The sequence below is a fragment of the Melospiza georgiana genome, chromosome 2 (genome assembly GCF_028018845.1).
Source record: "Melospiza georgiana isolate bMelGeo1 chromosome 2, bMelGeo1.pri, whole genome shotgun sequence".
Classification (NCBI taxonomy): Eukaryota; Metazoa; Chordata; class Aves; order Passeriformes; family Passerellidae; genus Melospiza; species Melospiza georgiana.
The window spans coordinates 18,573,064-18,593,737 of NC_080431.1; the positions used below are offsets into that span (position 1 = coordinate 18,573,064).

At 39.3% G+C, this 20,674-nt stretch overlaps 1 protein-coding gene across 1 annotated transcript in view; it reads right to left on the reverse strand.

The window, feature by feature from the left end:
* RASA3 (RAS p21 protein activator 3) overlaps positions 1-20,674 on the reverse strand; it is a 129,279-nt gene that overhangs the window by 11,873 nt on the left and 96,732 nt on the right. Inside the window, exons 7-18 of the mRNA XM_058045064.1 lie at positions 18,932-19,004; positions 14,616-14,695; positions 10,523-10,627; positions 9,869-10,025; positions 8,941-9,089; positions 7,172-7,286; positions 6,220-6,294; positions 5,261-5,384; positions 4,011-4,117; positions 3,315-3,392; positions 2,323-2,400; positions 1,702-1,775 (exon numbers count right to left, since the gene is read on the reverse strand). Coding sequence (XP_057901047.1) covers positions 1,702-1,775; positions 2,323-2,400; positions 3,315-3,392; positions 4,011-4,117; positions 5,261-5,384; positions 6,220-6,294; positions 7,172-7,286; positions 8,941-9,089; positions 9,869-10,025; positions 10,523-10,627; positions 14,616-14,695; positions 18,932-19,004 — 1,215 coding nt within the window. The remainder of the gene's footprint in view (positions 1-1,701; positions 1,776-2,322; positions 2,401-3,314; positions 3,393-4,010; positions 4,118-5,260; positions 5,385-6,219; positions 6,295-7,171; positions 7,287-8,940; positions 9,090-9,868; positions 10,026-10,522; positions 10,628-14,615; positions 14,696-18,931; positions 19,005-20,674) is intronic.

Consider the following 20,674-nt stretch of genomic DNA (forward strand, 5'->3'; position numbering starts at 1 on the left):
TTTGGAAAGAACCAGGCAGGCAGCTGTTGAGCAGTGATGGCATGATTGATGTCAGCATACCCAAGTGCCAATGACTAATCTTTTCATCCAAAAGTACTTATGCTCTAGCTTTCCATTTGATACTCTTAACAGAGGTAAAGATAGATTAAAAGCACAAAAGCAAGCAAACATATTGCAAAGGCAAATAGAAACCTCACTAAACAGCCATTCAGTCTGGAGAAGAATCAAATCAAAGGCTGTGAGAAGTCCCACAACAAAACACGGCAATAATGCAAAAAAGAAAATAAGACTGCTGAAGGCCACTTCTTAACCTTGGGAATAATTTACATGAATAGTAATTAAGAAGTGCCTAGAAAATGCATGGTCTCTTCATCATTCCCAGTAAGTTCTTCAGGATCCATACAGTGCTTCTTGGTGCCCTGCCTATAGATAGAAATCCTTTATTCTCTATTTACAGCAGGTTTTTGTTTTAAGGAAAATAAAATAAAAGGTCAACATCAATAAATGGGTAACTAAATGTTCTGTGCTGGGTTTACACAGGCATTTGGTTAAACAGGGTACTTCCTCCCCAAAGTTAAGTCAGACAAATCTACTGCTGCAAAGGACATGCTGTCAGCCAGTAGCTACAGCAAAGCAGCAACTGCCTCTACCATCTTACCTGCATGAACTATTACCATCAACTTTCTTTACTGTTAGTTTAAGAGTCCTTACAACAGCAGCCACAGGCCGAGCAAGAAAAGACAGAAAAAAATCAGACAGGAGCAAAAGAAAGACAGAGGCAGAAAAAAATGTTTTACAGTTAGAGGGTAAATGTTACAAATTATAAATTTATTTTGAAAACCAAAAGGATGATAAATGTACAGAATTAAATTAGACAAAATTGCTTCTAAGGACAGAGGTTTATCAGAGAAGTGAACTGTCAAGTTTAAAGAGAAGGGGTAGTCATGTTTTCACTGAAAATGTAGGTTTTGTATTACTTAAAACAACGATGAGGGCTTACTTTCAAACAGTATTTGAGCTTACTGAGCTCTGATAAATTTGGATTTTTTCCTTTCTTCCTCCCAGCTCAAAGAAGCTATTTCTAGTATGCACTTAGATGATCTTAACAACCCAGTTTTGTAACAAAAAATGCCAACAATTGGTATCTGAAACTAAGACAGCATATGGAACATACTTCCCAAAAAAGGAAAGGTACTGAAACTATAAACTGTTCCAAGTGCATGTCAAATTTTCCTTGAAATGCCCATGATAATAGTTAGCATATGTATCTCATAGGGCAGCAAAAGCAAGTTCTGTTTGCAGGCTTTGCTCTCTTTAAGTTTTTCAGTATCTCTCTTCAGTCTTCCACTGTCTTCACAGTGAAATTTTACAGCTTTTATTCACTATAATTCAGGAGGAAGATCCCAGCTTGATTTTAATACAATGCTGAGTTTATTTTGCCTTAGCTAAGCTATTTAAGTTCTACAGGCTTCTCTTTCCTCCACTTATTTCAAAACACATTTATATTAAGATCTTTAAACTAAATGAAAATATGTTCAAATCAGCTATAGCAACCACAGAGAGCAGAAATTGCAACACAAGAATTCTCCTACATCCCTCTCTGATTGCATGAATGGAATAGGGGTGGCAGAAAAAGAGATGGCTGCCTTAGAATGGCAGTAAGCACACGAGTGGATGGTTTTGTTGCACATGCATGCTTACCCTTCTTTAAGCAATATAGGCTGCTCTATACTCTTGTGATCTCTTCTTCCTGAAGATGAAATCAGATCTAGAAACTAAAGGTGAAAAAAAGCAGATGTAAAAATGGCAAGAACACACTACCCAAATGAAAATCTTTCAGCATTTGCACAGCACAGAGCTATGAGAGTATTTGTAAAAGAAGTTAAACAGAAGGTAATGGCAGAAGCTTGAGGAATTTGGGAGGTTTCCTGGGTTGTAACCTAAAAATAGCACAAATGCTCTTAAGCAGTAGAACTGCAGATGCCCAATACTTCTTGTGCTTCTCCTTTGTTACATGGATCTTTCACTTCCTTTTGGACTAAGCAATTTTCATCACAGATCTGCAGCACTCTATAAAGTACACACATCTCAAAAGCTCTCAGCAGCACCCTGTTAATCCAACCTATTTATTAACTAGAAATAGATGCAAAGAAATTTTACTACTGACATGTGTATAATTTGAAAAAAGTTTCTTGAATATTAGTTATCAGGAGTCTGCTTTTCTCAACACACTTCCTGGTCTGCCAACAGTATGTATTGCTTTCTAGGATTCAACTTCAACACCATAGCAGGATTTTTAGAACCTTCACATGTATTACTTACATTTTTTACTGCATCTGCATATTTCTGTTCATTGAAATAGTCATAAAATGTAGCCATGTAAGATTCCTTGAAATTGGCCTGAAATACAAAGCCAAAACCATGCATATCACCATACAGTTTATACAGAAAATATTATTGTTAATAGCAGCAGGTCAGGAGGAAAACCACTGCAGACAGATCGGTTTTTTTTTCTGGCCAGAAGTAAAATAAGGAAAGTAGTACTTTCATGTTATACAGCACACATTCAGTAGTACCAAACTTATTTCAGAGAGGCAGGAGAATGCATTTCATATGTTCAGTTACTACAGTTAATAATGCATTCCTCAAATGCTTCAAAATTCTGCTTTGGCTTTATTTTTTCCTCCTGACAATAAGGATAAGAAAAGTAATTCTGCTGTCTTGAAGGACTCACAGCTGAGGTACACAGTCACCCACAGTCACCTGTGTGAAACCTAACAAGACCCCAACCACCCCAAATTACCATCAGCTATAGCAGTGTGGTGCCCGTGTTATTTCAATCAAACATCCAGAGTATGGGTATCTAGCTCTAATCTCACTACTGACAGAAAACTGCACTGCTATGAAAAGGAAAGTATAGCCCTTTCCCTTACTGAGTGATTTTTCTCAGTTGAGTTTTAAAATGCTGAAACAATCTATTGAGCCCTGTAGAGCTGCTGATCATGTATTACAGATAAGTAGAGAACTTCACAAGTTCTCCTGATTGTTATCATTCTTCCAAAAGAAGGAATGAAGAGCTCTGAAACAGACTTCTAGATTGGTAACACAATTTTGCTTTACTGAAATCTAATTCAGATTAAGATAGATTTAGTTTTCCTCTAAACATGAGAAGCTTATAATCAAAGCAATCATAACCAGTTTTGCATGAGCCTGGTGCAACTCTAGCATTTTAAAGGCTTAATTACAATTAATGATAAAAGATTTAAAAAATCACTTTCCTAAATGAAGTAATTAAATGAAAATAGCATACTTACAGATTTAGATTTTGATAAGCTGCCTAGTGTTTGAATGGTTTTAGAGATAAGGGTCAAAGTTCGAGAAGTCTGAGGATCCTAGGAAGAAGAACAATATTATATGGACTAGCTATATAAAATAATGAATAGAGTAAGGTAAACTATATTTCTTCTTTCTTATTTTACTTGCAGAAGAGTAACAAAAAATTAGAAAAGACCTCAAATAAAACACTGCAGGAAAAAACTGCTTTTATATTAAAAAGGTTTTTGGCTCATAAGCCATCATGCTCCATAGCTTCAGAGATCCAAAGGTAATCACTTACAAAACAAAACCAAGGCTGTCCACATCCTCCCCACTCCCAATAAGAACAACTACTAGAAGCCTGACATATATTGTTTAACATCCAAAATATTTCCAACACTTCTGCCAATCAATCCAGCATTAATATGATGTGGCAAGAATGAAGCAATGATCCTTTTTCCACAGTAGCTTAGGCCATCTACCTTGTTTGTCCTTAAATTTCACTCTTCTTCCAACATCTCCCAAGTTCTTCACATGCAAAGTCATTCAACATATGCTTCATATCCAAGACAGATATAACAGATCTTTGAACTAACAAAGGTACTTTTCCTGAAGGCTATTACAAGAATTGAGGAAAGACTCTTCTGGTGACGGAACCATAAGCACAGCTAGAAAAAAACTGATACAGCACTTACTGGATGGTGTGGTGTAAGCTGAAAGAGGTTTGGAGAAAGAATGGCAGGAGCAAAGAACCTCAGGAAAATAAAGCTGCTGACAGCTGTGTACCTTACATCTAGGTCACCTATTAAAAAGAAAAAAATACCTCTACTCAGCATTTCAATAATCTTTCCTGAAAAGCCTCATGAAATTATCAGAGCCTTGAGAGAGCTAACTCCAGCATGTGCTGGATAATGTCTGTATTTGTGAGTTACAGGATTAACTGATGACAGAGGATTTGGAGCCAGAGATGAGCTAGCCTAATGCAAGGAAATGTCAATAAGAACCTCTTTAAAAAATAACCAGGTTCATAACATACGCTGCAAGAACACCATTCACTTTTCCACCACACAGGGAATTTCACAGACATCTGCTATTCCATATATGCACTGAATTATGATGAATAATTTACACAGTTTATGAAATGTTCAGCACAGAGGCCAAGTCTCAGTTACCTACTTATATAGCCCTGAGCACAAGTGTTGTATAGACTCCTAATGTATCTATTGGTAGTTACAAAAAATACATTTTATGTATTTATTTAAACAAAGAGTACAACAGCACAGTCTATGGTTTTCCACTTGAGCTTGCCTACTCCAAAGTGACTATTTAAAAGCTGAACTCATATTACTCTCTCTAAAACTTCTCTACTGTAATCTGCTTCCCTTCATGAAAATACATAGCTTGGTTGTTTTGCTTAATTCTGGTTTTACATTGCCCACTGACTCTCACAGAGTCAAAACAGCTAAGAGGACTGGAAAGAGCTGTTTTCTGACAGCCAGAAAACCTTTGCAGCACATGGGCTCCTAGAGCAGTGAGCTTGCAGTAACTCCAATTTATAGACTGGCTTTTATTACAGATGACATACAAGCAGAAAATAATTCCACTGCATGAAATCTGCTGAATGAGCCATTACAAAATCATGAACATTTGAAAATTGAGTATGCTTTGCAAATACTGAACCTATAAATGATCATCATAATGATCTTTTTAAATGCTCTTTTCCTTAGAAAGATGGTTAAGAAAAAACCTCTAGTCATCATCAAAAATCATGTTCCTTTTTGGAATGAATAAACAATGAGAAAACAGCATTAACATACTGCAAATATTATTTTGGATAAATTGCTGTTCACATACTAAATTCAGCAGGGATTATGCAGACTGCTAGACTACACCTGTATTTAAAAGCTATCAGTTATGTAAAATAAAATTATATCTATAAACCCACCTTGAAAACGTTTGGCAGCTGATTCTCTCAGTGAAAAGAAAATATCACACATCACTGTAGGACAGCTTACACCAGATTTTGTAATTACAGTAAAAATGCGATCAACATACTGCCTCAGATTTTCCTGAAAAATGCAAAGATTATGACAAAATTAGTATAATTTTCTGCTGTGCAAAGTGGCACTATTCCTGGTTTTATTCATAGTGGCATCATTAAAAGATTCCCACTTTCAACATTATACACTTGAAAAACAAACTCTCACTCAATTATACTGTTTGGGAAATGCACATATTCAAGAAGAAGAGTAAAAATATCATTCCTATTAAACCAAACATTAAATGATGCAGCAGTATGGCAAATCATTCCTTCCTCTAGCACTGTTTACTACATCATCAGCAGAATCACAGAATCATTAAAGCTGGGAAAGATCTCGGATCATTGAGTCCTACAGTTAACTCAGTCCTGCCAAGTCCACCACATCCATAAGCCCCTTGTACATTTCTAGGGAGGCCAATTCCACCACTTCCCTCAGCAGCCTGTTCCAGTGCCTGACCACCCTTAAGAAACTTTTCCCCAATATACACTTTAAGCTATCCCTGATACAATCTGAGGTCTCTTCCTCTCATGCTGTCACTTGGGAGAAGAGGCCAACCCACAGCTTGCTACAACCTCCTTTTAGCTGAAGAGAGAGAGGGCTCCCCTGAGCCTCCATTTCTCCAGCTTAGCCACAGGCTAAATTATCCTTGTCCTCAGGGCAGCAGGAGGTGTCATTAACTTTCTACAGGTACTGCATTTATAGCATAATGCAAAGCTGTTGTGAAATAATTATAAGGGTGATGTCAAGAAAGCTTACAGTGTATTCTAATGAATGACAAAATTATTTGCAAGATCAAGCTTCTGAGGACCTCAGTTAAACTTGATGGCATAAACAGAGACTGTCTTCAAAATCTAATGCATACCCTGTTATTTTCCAGGTTTTCACCATCTTTTAATTTCACAGGATCAATTTCACAAGGTTTATGGACCTGGCAGATCTAGAAAAAAATATATAGTTAACAATCGACATATAAATGTCTACAAGTACAAAAAGTTTTGTAAAAAGCTTAATCTTTTAGCTTTTGAGATGAGATGTAAAAGGCAAAAGCCAACTTTATAAACAGTATTTTTTTCTTTTAACAGCAAAGGTAAATTATGTGTGATCTTTATTTTTTCCGAACAAGCAGCATTAATTTTCTGCCCTTTCCTTCAACTGAAATGCAGAACTGTTCTTTAGACTTTCTCAAGCAAAGCTGTCCAAGAAAAGTCCTATTTTTTTCCAAAACAGTCAACTTTGAAAGTACTTCCATATTCTTTAAAACTTGACATTCTCTGATGAAACATTTAAGACAAGAACAGCTGAAGAAATTGTCAAATCATTTAAAGGAAGTCTATGGTCTGAAAGTATTGCCCAATTACAGCACTAAAATACCCACACCCACCATTCGGGACTGTAGAGATAATAAACCATTGTTCCAATATGTGCATCACATGCACTGTTATCTAAGAATAACTGCATCCCTTTAAACCCACTGGATGAAATGCATTATTTATAGCTTCACAACAGCTTTCTATTGGATATACTATTTATTAGTTTCTCAAAACAATATATGCTAGTTTTTATAAAACAGAGTAATGTGGCTTAATAAATAGAAATTTTACTTTTCCTTTAATGCAATCCAACTGTTCCTGAATTGAACAACTCAGCTGTGGCTAACCTAACAAACAGGATTTTAATGCAGAAACAAGCTATTAATAGCTATTAAACATTATTCTTACAAAGTGTTCTTAAAATGAAAAGTTATAAACAGTATTTGTTCCCTGAAGGCCTTTACAATGATATTTTACCAAATAAACAGTCAGAACTGTTCTTACCTCATCTATAATTGGCTTTAGAGTAACTTGCAGATAATGCATCCCTGCCAGTTTCATTGTCTCGTCAATGCACTTGGAAGTTAACGAGTTTCCTCTGAAAATGGTGTTTGGATCTCTGGAAGTGAACAGTTTTCTGTAATTTAGTCTCTTTGTAATGAACTGCTAATACATGGAGATAAAAGCAGCAGTGAAAGGTCACAGAATTCTAGGTTTGAATACACAAGCAAAACCTCCCTTTGACAGCAGCCTGCCATTAAATGTAGTCATGCAGCATTTAGTGCACTTCCAGGGTCTAAGAGAAAAGCAGCAGCCTTGGAAAACTCAGAGGGACTACAGATCTTCATTGTATTAGCATTTTGTGCTCAGTGCACTATCCTAATACACAGTGACACACAGGCTCAAATCCAAGAGGTCCACAGCACAAATCTGGGAAACACATCTGTTTTCACATGCTAATTTGAACACTGCTAATTTGAGTAAGGGAAAAAGGCAGAGACTTTAGTCTCACAACTACGTGGGACCTACTACTTGCCCCTACAAAATAAGTACTTGTGAGCTGGGAGGAAGAAGAAAACACAGGCTCCAATGGCACTGCCATATTTTCTAAGGGACTTGGAGCACTGTTCTGTGATAACACAATGCAGACCCCAGTTCAGCCCTGATAACTGTGAGGCAAGGCGGCATCTTGCAGACTCTCAGGTTTTCCTAAAAATCTCTTGCACAGAACTCATCTTGTATTAGACACACAGCCTCTGTGACTGATAAAGCTTCAGCCAACTGCTCTATCATGTACCTGTACCTCCCCATTCAGCAATTTACTTTATGCAAATAGGTAGATTGCCAATGATCTCATCTACAATATGTATCTCTGCTGCTTTTTTATCAAACTAACATGGACTGACTAGGGATCAGCAAGTTTCCTCATGCTACAGCAATCATGCTGTTTCAGTCAACCTGAGTTCAGAAAAAAATACACCTATCTACAGGAAAGAAAGCACTTGATCCCTCAGACACTCTGAAAAGAGCCAACCCACACAAAGACTTCATTTATTACTAAGGAAGTATCTGTCATTCCACTTGACTCCAATTGTCTCTTCTACTGTTAGTGAAGAGCATGACTACACAGGCAGAAGGATTGTGGCAGCAAATATTCTTTAGGATCTGCTTGGGATGAGCACTAGATCTTACACTATTGAACTATCAGCCCACCAGTAAGTCAAACAAGGAATTCAAAAGAAGCAGATGAAAAAACCAAACTTCATTTTCTGCCCTCCCATCCAAATTCAATCCCATCCTTAATCCTTCACCCTCTAACTGGGAGGACTAGATACACAGCTTGCCTTAAATATTTATGATTAGGAAGAAACTTGCTTGTTGTTTTGAACAAGTTCAACAAACACTCAGCACTAAATGATTTATTAGCACACAATAAAGCTGAAATTATTTCATATGAAGAGCTGAAGGTAATGTACCATTTCAGTTATCATATATACTTAAGACTGAGTAAAAATCCCTGCTCTCACATGTTGGAATAGTCCTGCAAATAATTTCCACAAAAAATGATGGGAACTCCTCCTCAAGGTCAAATTAACCAGATCTTGAGAGCAGTGAAAGAATTTCAAAAGAACTCTGCCACACAGCTAGGAAGAACAGGAATGACTCCAGCATTTTCTTCTGAAATTGCATATTTCTAGAAACTGAGTGGAGGATTCTAGCACTAGCCAATGCAGTTTAGGTATTTTTGATAGCAGTGTGGTTTTGGTACTTACTGAGTTCTCTTCACTTCAGCATTCGCAATGGCACTTATGAAAGGCACAATTCTGCCATAGTGTAAGAAAAGCCTGACCAGAGGTATGGCTGCTTCCTGCTTTTCTCTGCAAACTTCACCCAAAATATGTGCAGCTGATGCTGAAACAGGCTGAACAGTGGAAGACAAAAACTTTGAGAAATCCTTCCAGAACAACCATTTTTTCTTTATATTCCCATTAGTTCCTTAATGCAGAACCCCCCACAACAGTTGCAATGGCCAGTCACCAAAATGTCTGTATATAACGTGGGTGGATGCCACATCCCAGTTTGTGTGGGCTGTAGGTTCTGGTCACAAGAGGGCAGCAATTAAAAGACTACTACAGTACAGGCTCTTCTTATCTCCCACATTTTTAATGGCTGTCTTTTCAGTAAATGTCACTTGCCTGGGAAGCAAATGAAGAGAAAGAAACTCTATCTAACCCTTTGCAATTTCAAGTCCCAATGAATACAGAGAGGGAGTTCTTTTAGTGAAAAAACAAAAGCACCATTACAACTGTAAAAAGTACACATAAAGGGACACATGGTCCAAATCTCTGATGTTTCAGGATTAGTTCTTGGTTTGGGTTTTTCCCAATTATGCAAAAAAACCTGCTCCTGTCCAGTAAAGGTAAACAATTGAAATTAAAAAATCACCAAGAAGGTGCTGCTGCTAAAACCACTGTGTTCCTGGGTCTGCCTTCACCCACAGAATGCAGATAAAGATCTCTGCAAGGACTGAAAACAAGCACAAGGGACATGCAGAGCTTAAAAACACTCTGAAGTCTGAAAAGGAAGAGCTGACCTCTCTGGTAATTACACAACTATGGTGTCAGCAAGATAGTGACAAATCTTCAGAGACCCCTGTGAAGATGATCTGCAAGGAAACAACAAACAACACAAGCAAATTACCTCAACATCTGCAGATTTTAGCAGGACATCTCGCAGAGGACTGTAGTAGTCTGAGGAAAAAACATGGTCCTCAGTGTAAACCACATTTAACCTTAAGGAACCCAGGTCATCAGGCTTCAATGACTTGTTACCATTATCTCTGGGCTGCAGAAAATACCTGATGTGCAAAAAATAGGACAGAAACTTAGTGCTGAAACACAAGATTTTCTCAGGGTATATATGAGCATAGAGAAACTCTACAGATACACAAAGTATTTATATATGTACCAAACTCTTGAGAGTTCTGAATCAGACTTAATTAAGTTTGCCAGTCTGTTTTGCACCAACTGCAACATGGGAAGTTCTGAACACAAAGATTTTTGTAGATATGATTAAAAACCCACACACTAAAACCATAGCACTGCTGATGAACTGCAGTAAATAATATAAAAACAACATACTAGAACTCCCACATGCTACAGAGAGGCAGACTGAAACCTCTAATCACATTATCAAAACTTCTTGTTCTTACACTTGCTAAGATTACTTTGGCTTGCTTACAAAAAAGATACAAATTAAATCAATTTAAACTTTATCACATAGCAATAATTACTCTTAAGTCTTCAGAGTAGACATATGTTTCTACTTATTCTCCAAAAGAAAAATGTCAAATACCATGCTTCATAAGAACTGGACTGTCGGAGAAATTTCAAAGGGAGTCTCAGTTCTCCTAGAAACTCATCACCGAACTTCAAGTTACTGGCATTCCAAAGATCAACCCTGTAATAAAAACAAATAATTTAAAATACTATTAAGAAATTAAAATAATACTAATAATAATAAAAAACCCCAACATTTCTTCCAAATTTGTTAGGGTTTTCCCCCTGAAGTCTATGAGTTAGAAAGACTTGAAACTGTACAGCAATCATTTCCAAATAGTAAAGAGATAATCTTACCTTAGACTTCAGAAGCCCTACAATTCACCTCCATAAAACATCAGTGAAAAATATAATTTAGATTAACTTTTCTCATCTGTACTGTTTCTACTGTCCATACTGATAAAGATTCAGATGGCTGTCTGGCTACCCCAGATAATGAAAAAATACAGGTAAAATGGACACCAGGTGAAAAAGCATGAAGTTATTTAAGGACTACATATTGTCAGTCCCTAATTTGGGATTACTAACAGCTAAGTGGCAGCTTTACAGAATTAGTTCTACACCATTTTTCCCTGTTTCTAGCTCTTAGGAAGACTCCTGTGTCAAGCATACAAACTTATGGCACCTAAACTGGTTCTGTGGAGTTAAAGCTGTAGGATGGTTCTACCTTCAGTACAGTCTGTGTACTGGCTGAACCTTACACAAATTCTGGCACTTGGTCCCTCACATTTGGGAAGTTCTGGTATCTATCTGTAGATGATCCTTTCTTCCTTTTCATATGCTCTTCAACATCTGGATGGAAAACAACTGCACTGAGACTCAAAGCAGAAGTACTGGTGTCCAACCCAGCATGTAGGTTAACGCTACCACACCCACCTTGAGGCAAGGGTTTCACACTCCAGGGTATTTGTTTCTGTATGTATTTTAAGATTTTCTCTAAGAGCTATTTTTATTAAAAAACAAGATCAGCTGACTATTTTGCAGCTAAGTGACAGCTTGAATGTGCCCTAAACTTTTGGGAGGAAAGATGGTACATGGAAAGAAATGCAAGTTTTCAACTAATGACAATTTTTAGAAGAGCAACTTCAACTTGGATAAGGTGCAAAGGCATCCAGTTGTGGATGTATTTACACAACCCTCCTGGTGCCAAGCAAGTCAGAGCAGACTGGCCAAGGAACAGATGTTGACAGCCCTGTTAAAGGTTTATCTATCTTATGCAAGCACAGAATGTGTTACTTTTAAATCCTCTGAGCCTTGAATCTCTCAACAGTGTCTCCTGCCCCAGCTGTCATACACTAGACACACCATCAGCCCACACTCCATTCCTGCTAGGTAAAGTTCTTTGGACACTGATAATTTGGACAGTATTTCTGCAGGGCAAGAACTCTCCAAACGGAAAAAAACTTCTTTGAAAATTCGACCTTCTCTCTCCTTTCTCCATATTTGATGGGTTATTATCTTGCAAACCAGTTCAGACAGATAAAAAGCAGCTTCAAGAGGAGAGGACTCTTTAAGCCTTTTTACACAGCCAAACTTAAAATTTACCAAGTATTTACAGGCTACTGGTTTCTAGTTTATCCAAACTCATTTAAGATACCAACTAGCAATATCATTTTCAAACACAGACAGCTAAAGGGTTTCCCCAAAGTTACAGAAAAAAAATCAGTGCAAAGGATCTGTACAACAGGAAATAAAAATTCAAAGTAGATCTCACACTACACAGTAAGCAAAGCAGGCATGCAAATTCTGAAGTTATTGCGTGGTGCTCTTGGAGTATAAAGAATAAACAGGACTTATTAAAAATGTTAATACACAGATCTCAGAGTCTAAAAGATCACTGTTTCCCAATATTTTTAGAAGACAAAATTATGACAAGTGTTATTCTGAAACTGGTCAGATTGTAGTCACAGAAAGAAACAAACAGGAGAGAGGGGGAGGAGAAACAATGAATTCACCAGAACATCTGGTCCCCAAGTGTTGATATGCCCAGCCTACAACTTCCTACACCCACTCAAAAAGAGAAAACTTTTCATAGCTTTAGAAAGAAATCATGAGAGACTAAGTCTCCTCTTTACCCTGTGGAATTGTATCTTTCTCAGGAGAGGAAAAAGAAAACAAATCCCCAAACCCATAAATTGTATGATCTGTCCAGAGGGCCTGGGGGCATTCTGACTCTCACTAAACAGAGTGGAGGAAGTAAGCGGGGGTGGGAGGGGAACCCAAGATGGAAACAAAAACACACTGTCCCACGGGGGACAAAAGCTCTAAGGAGAATTTGCCCAACCAAGACTGACACTTTATCTGCTTTTGCCTGTTATTTAAGTGCTTAATCTTTTCCCAACTATTTTGCAAGCTTCCTCTAAAACTATTTATCTGTACCACACTGTGCTGTATTGGTTTTCAGGAATTATAGACTTTTCTGAAGCTCAGCTCCACATCCTTTATTGCTGCAGACGAGTCATTTGTCCAGAAAATATACTTAGCAAGTAAAACAACTGTGTAATTTCATTTAGTCCAGTAGTATAAAATAGGAATCATTGAAATATTAAACAATATGTAACTGCTATACACCAATATCTAGCGTCTGCTTCAAAACTATCGAAAAATCTATCAGAGAATCCTAGCTTTCATTTAAAATCAGTGCATGGCTGGGCACCATAGTTATAAAGATTAGACTGGGCCTTCTGAGACATGGTGTATTTTCCCATTTATCACATAGATCCCATAGAATATGGGGCATGCTGCTTTGTATCTGCCTACACAAGGCAAAGCTTTGCAGAAATACAGTCTGGTGCTAGGACTGGGTCACCTGCTGTGCTGCAACACTGACACCACCAAAGCAGCTCAGCCCTGCACCTGGGCCTTTGCTTTTGCTCCCATGAGTCAGCTGTGGCTTGCCCTAAACCAGCTACCTTGGCACTGCCTGACACAGATGTTCTCTGTGAAGCAGCACAGCTCCTGCCTCTCTCATGTATGAATATATATTTATGAATAGCTTCCCTTTCCTGCCTCAGAACCGTGGCAAACACAAATCTATCAATGTTCCTGTAGTGCTGCCACACTGCACTGACAGGCTACATGAGCCAGCAGCTGTCACACCAGAACAGCCCTCCATCCATTCATGAACACAGATGTGTTTTGCTTGCTGGGAGGAAGTATTGTTCCCCTCTCCTGGTCTCCCCTCCTTTCCTTAGAGCCAGCTGTGATTCTGAAGGAACTATGGAACCTTCTGGGAGACACCTCACTGCCTCTCTAGCAAGAACATATGGGGAGGGAGGCAGTGCTACTATTCTTCTACCATAAAGGAGAGGGGAATTTCTCACCACCTGATGCAGAAATAGCAGTATTCCTTTACTGTGCATCAGATGGACCAAGCCTCCAAGTTCCAATAGTATCTGATGCTAAGACACATGTGACACTTTCAAGTTTTGCACCTCCTATTGTTTTCTCACCCCTTTTTATACTCACCTGTCCCCACAGACAATGTTGACTGGCCTCAGCAGGTTTTAAAATTGTACTGAGAGGGCGGCACAGGGTGGGGTGGAATGGTTTTGGCTTTGAAATCAGAATTGCTTTTTTCCTGTGCAATTGATTTCATTTTTATCACACCAAATCTTGCAATAAAGGGTTACAGTTGGAAGGCAAAAGAGATGAGAAACTTGTCTCTGCCCCAGGAAAACTCTTGAGTTCAGGAGTCTCCTTTCAGGGAAGAAGGACCTTATACAGGTTGCTAAAATTAAGTGATAAAAGAAAATATACTCTGTAACTTAGAGCATCACAGAGCCTCTGGGCTGTCCTGGGAAACTGAGGGAGGGAGGAAAGGAGAGCCCAGACACAAAAGGCTGTGCTTAATGACAATTATACCAGTATACACACAGTGCACATGGGAAACAAGGAAAATAAGGATCTCTCCTGCATCAGAACCACCACACATATTCAAGATAGAATCTGCAGGACAGTGGAGCTAAATAAACATACAGATACAGTGACAAAAACTCATCTTGATTTATCAACAGAAAAACCACACTTTCCACTTTGTAAACAGAGTCTACTACAAAGTTACACAATTCTGGAAGACAATTTTGTGCTAATAATGCATTTTATATTACCTAATCTCCATTTTGTCCACTTCATCTACATCTTCAATGTCAAAATGGGATTTCTTGTTGTAGCTACTAGGTCTTGTAACCTAATAAAAAGGAGGAAACTTTTAGCAGCTTGATCTGATACAAAAACATTCTGATGTAACTTTCACAAAGTTTTGGAAGAGCACAGTATTTTACTATCGGCAGTAACTTCAGTCCTGATACTGAAAACATTCATGCAAGTGAGTAAACATGTTGAATAACAGACTACTGACTATAAAGTGGTGGTTACACAATCATTACCAAGAGAAAGCAGATACTCCGTACTTTTTTTTACAGGGAAGACCATCTTTATTACTACAGCACTTTAAGTTTACATTGACAACAAAAAACACCATTGAAAGGAGCACCACTTCCATAATCCATCCAGGGAAAGAAAAGGGCAATTAATATTTGTTTTAAACACAGCTGTACAACAAATGCCCTGAGGCACTTTGCAGAGCATGGGGGAGGAACCACAACCACCCTTAAAAACATTTTGCAGTGTATCCAATTAAAATTAGGAAGTTCTTCCTGTCCTGATATCCTGGAAGTTAATTTAACTTGCCCATACAACAAACACCAAGCAGACCAAGAGACCCTAGCCTGTGTTACTCATATCAGAATATAAAAGCAGCTGCACAGTTCACCAACCATATTTGCAAGACTGATTAAGTGGAAAGCACAGGCAAAGAAAAAAGGAAAAAAGTATAGAGTATTAGCATAGAAAGTTTTTGTAAAAACATTTCTTAAATGTTTGTACAAAATGTTTTCTACCATGATTGTAAGAACAGTTTGGTGGTTGTACTTTTGCCTGGTGCGTCAGAAACTCAAGAAAAAGGCTACCCCACCCAGCTGAAACCACAGCAGGAACTGATCAAATGCAAGGGTGTATGATGATGTGTGGGCTCAGCTCTTGGTTGCACACTGAAGCTGAACTTTATTGTATGTTTGAATATGCTTGTGGCTGAATACTCCTCACCCACAAAAACTGGCTTTTATTGTAAACTTGACTGTTTGGTTTTGTACTGTACATGAGATGCAAATGGCACTTGAGGGGGGCAATGATACAGTTGCCTAAGTGGAGAGAAACCAGAAAACAATCTTTGGCAGAGGACACTCAGAGCCTTTTTATTTGTGTATGTGTGAGGCAGGCGACATTTTCAAAATGATACACAAGAACTAAAAGAGACTACCAGCAGCACTGGAGACCAAATGCTTCACACTAATGGAATCAAATTCAGCTGGTAAGCCCAAGAGTGCAGTGGAATTAAATACAGTGTACAACTTCAGCAGTTAAACACAAACTTCCTCACCCCAGCCTTGCAAACACTTCACTGTTTCTGCAGAGTGTCCTACAGGCCTGCAAATGACAGTTTCTACTACCATTGTGAAGCTTATGGTGCAATTTTTAATAATGAAACAAACTTTTAAGTCTCTTTCTATCTGTAACACAGGAGTTGTTACAAAAAGCTGTAGCATAGGTGTAACTTATGGCATGTCCCTTCTAAGTAAACACCTTCTCAGAAGTTTTGCTGGAATCTGCATTTATGACATCTCTGTTCACCCATATGGCTACTTAGTGTGGAGATCAATACAGCTCAAGAGTGATACTCCAAAAGGGATAGCTGTACAGAACTAGAGATGAGGAACCTCCAGTCCACTGTGCTAAAGTAGCTGACCCATAACACTGTACAATAAAGGGGGCATAACTCTGCTGTGTTGTCCCTTTCACCTGGGAAAGCTGGCAAGCCATTTGTCAGCTGCTCAGGTCTTTTTCAGCACATGCAAGTTTACAAACAGGTCCCCAGCACTTCCTTCTTGAATTCCTGTAAGAGGACCATTTTCCTGTAGCTGCACACACAGCTCCACACCACATTGCAGCTGAAGCAGTGGTGAAAATGGCTCTGACTATCAGGTGCAAGTTTCACTCACCACACCCCTCAAATAAGCCCTTCTATTTCCCAAACCAACAATAAGCTATCTTTCACTTAGAAAATTAAATCTGTGTAACTTTTTGGTTGTAGAAAGGAAAGCACCCATACACTGTCTTTTACAGACCAGCTTCTTCCTTGGAGGCTTGGACAATCACTGTGCTAGCAGGCTGCAGAAAAGCTGATGAAGCTGTTCAGGAGCAGAAAGTGACACTGCTGTCAACAGCATGGATCTCTCAGCTCCACAGGAATTGGAGCTCTTCCTTTGCATGCACCAGCCACAGGTCTGCCCACACCTCATTAGTGAATGTATTTCCCAGTCACAGCAGTTTTACTGAACCTTGTTCCTTGAAGATGTTTAGCCTGATTTGTACTAACTACTCCCAAAATGACATAAATCTATGATGGCTCTGTCTGCAGAACTGTTTATATTTCAGAGCTCTGGCTGATTCAGTCATTTCCCAAGCTCTGCTTTTACCAGCACAGAATTCATTTTGCTCTGAGTTAGCAGAACTGTGTCATGGGCCTGAGTTCAGGTTTTACTTTTGCTGGTACTTGCACACAACCCAGCTCTCACATAAAGGCAGGCTAAGCAAGCCCCAGCCCTCCCTCTCTCAACTCCAGCTGGAAGATGCTTTGTTTTTCTCCTTCCTCTCCCAGCATGGCACCACCTGCCAAGTTCAGTGTTTAAATACCAAACATTTTCTGTTTCTGCAGCACACAAAAGGATGAGGAATCAGGTGAAGTTTTTGTGGCTTACAGTCTTACATTCTCATGAAAAGGTTCTCACTGACAGGCTCCTCCAGAACTGCCTGTGTTACAATAAGGAAGCCCATCTTAGTTTACTTACATAGAGCATCACTCTCGTATCTCTGCCAAAGACCACAGCTCTGGGCCAGGTGAGGGACTGAAATCCTGGCTGAACACACAGACACCTCAGTGCAGTTTCAGCACTTGGTCTCACAGCACCTCTGCCCCTCTAACTATGCCCAGCAACTCCACAGAGCCTCATGGAGCCAGGAACTGGGGCACAAGAGCTCACTGCAAGGAGCTACATCCTATATCCTAGGATGAGATGGGCTGGGTTAGCAGAGCAAAGATCACCTCAGAAAGCTGTCCTGGCCTACCCTCATGGCTTCCAGCCCTCAGGCACTACAGAAAGTGCTCCTGCCAATCAGGAACTTGCTAAATCTGTTCCTTAAATCCAAACACATTACATCAACAAGAGCAAGTTGCTGCTGGTATGCCAGACTTTGATTGGTCAGTACAACTACTAGCTCCTAGGCAAAGATAGTGGTTTGCAGGAGAGGGAAGACAGCAATGTCAAGAATGACACTTCAGATCTGCACAGTGCAACAGCACCTGTATGGCTCCTCTGTCCCCCAGCTTCCCTTCCTCATGTGGCTGTGGCATAGAGCTGATCCCAGAAACCACATCCCTAGGTGCCATCCCTATGGCAGCAACAATTTCTAATGCAAATATGGCTTGTATCTTTCAGATCACATGAGCAGAAAGAGCTTTTCAATCCATGCCAACTGCACTGTGCCACTCTAGCTTTTATTCCTAGCTTTTATTTTATCAACTTCACAATTACAGATACTTTCTTGAGGTGTCTACTGAAATAGAACAGTCAAGCACACACCAGAGAAAAAGAGAATGATACCCATAGTTCAGAAGACAAAATGAAAAGTTTCAAGAGAGATCTAAATTATAAACACATGCACATATATGTATGGACACACCACAATTAGAGCTACTCTTGCCAAAAGGAACCAAAATGAGGACTTTCATAGAAGTTATACTTTATCTTAACTGGACTTGCTGAAAATGCTCTGTATTAAATAAAGCTATAGAGGTTTTACCCACTTGGAGAAAAGGCACTAGTATTGCAGCAGACTGGTAGACAGCCAGAACAACCAGCTTAAGTGTATTTTTCCTCTACAGTTTTCAGTATTCCTAAGGAGATAACCTTCCTCCCAGTGACTGGGAAAAACAGGGTAGACCAGCTATAAAAACACAGACTAAGAAAAAATATAATTTCTCTGCATGTGTGGTTTGTTCAGGTTTTTTGAACTTATTTTTAAATGTGTTTTTTCCAAAACTCTCGTGGGGTGAGTTGTGATTAAACGTAAAGCCTGTTGCTCAGAAGTGCCCAACTTGAAGCTTTTCCTACAGAGCACCTGAGGTGAAAGCAGGATACTGCTCCTTCAGCAGACAGCCAGTCTGAGCCCTGGTACTTCTTTCCCCCACACCATGCTTTGAAACAGCCTTCAAAGATGACAGCTGGCACAACATGGAGCAGGATGCTGTGCCAACTATCCACAGTATAGTATTTCAGCTTATCACCCGCTCCTTTGAAATACCAACCTCAAAATAAAACACTTCATCAAAATGTGGATTGTTGGTCTTCTTTTTAACTTTAGTCTTTTTGGCTTCTGATCTGAATTAAGGAAACAAAAACAAAAAAAAAGAGTAAGAAACAACATTAGTAGAAGTGTGATCCTAGAAGAGAGCCACTGAGGAGGAAATAGCCAGCCACTTGATTTATCTGATAAAACTGGAATGCCATGTGGCTCCAGCACAGCAAGGCACAGACACTTGCACACATTTAAGAGAGAGATTCAATGCATTCCTAGTTCTCTAAAGTGGCAGTAATCACATTTTGTTATCCTATTTTAAACACAACTCCTTGAACCCTTATTCTTTCACTTGGTTGACATAGTAGAATCTTTTATCTGTACAAACTGGCAAGAATAGGGCTCTGAACAGCAACATTTGGAGGACAGTCAGTCTTGTGTGACTCAAAAATTCCTCATAATCTAAAAGCACAGGAGACAAAGACTAGCCTAGCTATTTCTGTGAGTCATATTTTATGATTCTGGTCTGAAAAATCAATCACTGCTTTTCAGTGACAATCAAAAAATCCAGAATGGTTTCTTCGGTAAGAATATTTTTATTGCTGTATGAACATCCCTTTTCCTGCAGCACCAGCAGCACTTAGTTAATACAGTGGTGGATTACTATGACCAGTGCTGAGCAGAAGTCTGTACTTTTATTGTCCTGAAGGCATAAGATGTGGCAGAGCTCCTCCCAAGCACTCAGCAGGCCTGACCCAGCTCTGCAGTGCCCATTCATCCCCCACGGGCCGTGCCATCCGCCTGTGCCTGCCTTTGAGAACACAGACATTGACTGCTGGGCTCAAGCCAGCCCATGCATTTCTCACAGGCCAGCCAACAGCTGTCTGATGGCTTCCACATGCTATGAACCTATGCTTGATTTGTTCTCACTACCTACAAGAGAAAAGCTGTGTGCTGTCCTGTGTCACCAATCTTACCCTACAGCTCTGCAGGCATAGATAAAACAGATGCAGACGGAGAGGCACATCAGCCATGTGGAAAACTGACCTACTAATCATTACATCCCAGAATCTATCGTTCATTTCTCATCACCAAAGCTGCTTAGATAGCTTGTAACTGCTTATATTCACTGGACAACTCTGTGTATTTCACAGAGGTCAAGGGGAGCTGGATCTAATTCCCAGACTTCCCATGTGAGTTGAATGAGCCTGTCCACCAGCATACAATATTTTTCCATCCATAATTCAGGCACAGAAAGAGTTTCTGTCAGGAAGTCTGATGACTCTAAGTACAAATCACATAATAAACAGCAGCATTTTTGCTGAAATTTTTATGCTTGTCATTGCATAATTGCAGCTGAATAAAGCAGCTTTCCTACTCTAAAATGAGAGGCACTGGAAAATCCAGAGAGGAGAATGATGTACAGATTAAGAATATCCCACTATTCCTAGGAGAAGCTGAGAGATAAGAGACACTAATCTCCTCCAGGACACAGCACAGATTGCCAACCCCATCTCATCAGTCACACTTGCCAATCAGCCTCTTTACTGATAAACCCATCTGGGAGGGGACTGGGAAGCAGGATGTAGAACGGGAGGTGATTAAGGCAGCACAATTATTGAGCAATTACAAAGCAGTGAATAGGAATAAGCTGCATGCTGCTTGCTGGAGATAGGAAGCAAGCCTTCTCCCCCCACCAAAACCCAGATAGGAATAGGATAAGGCTAGGCTCCTTATTCTGAAGGAAGTTCAT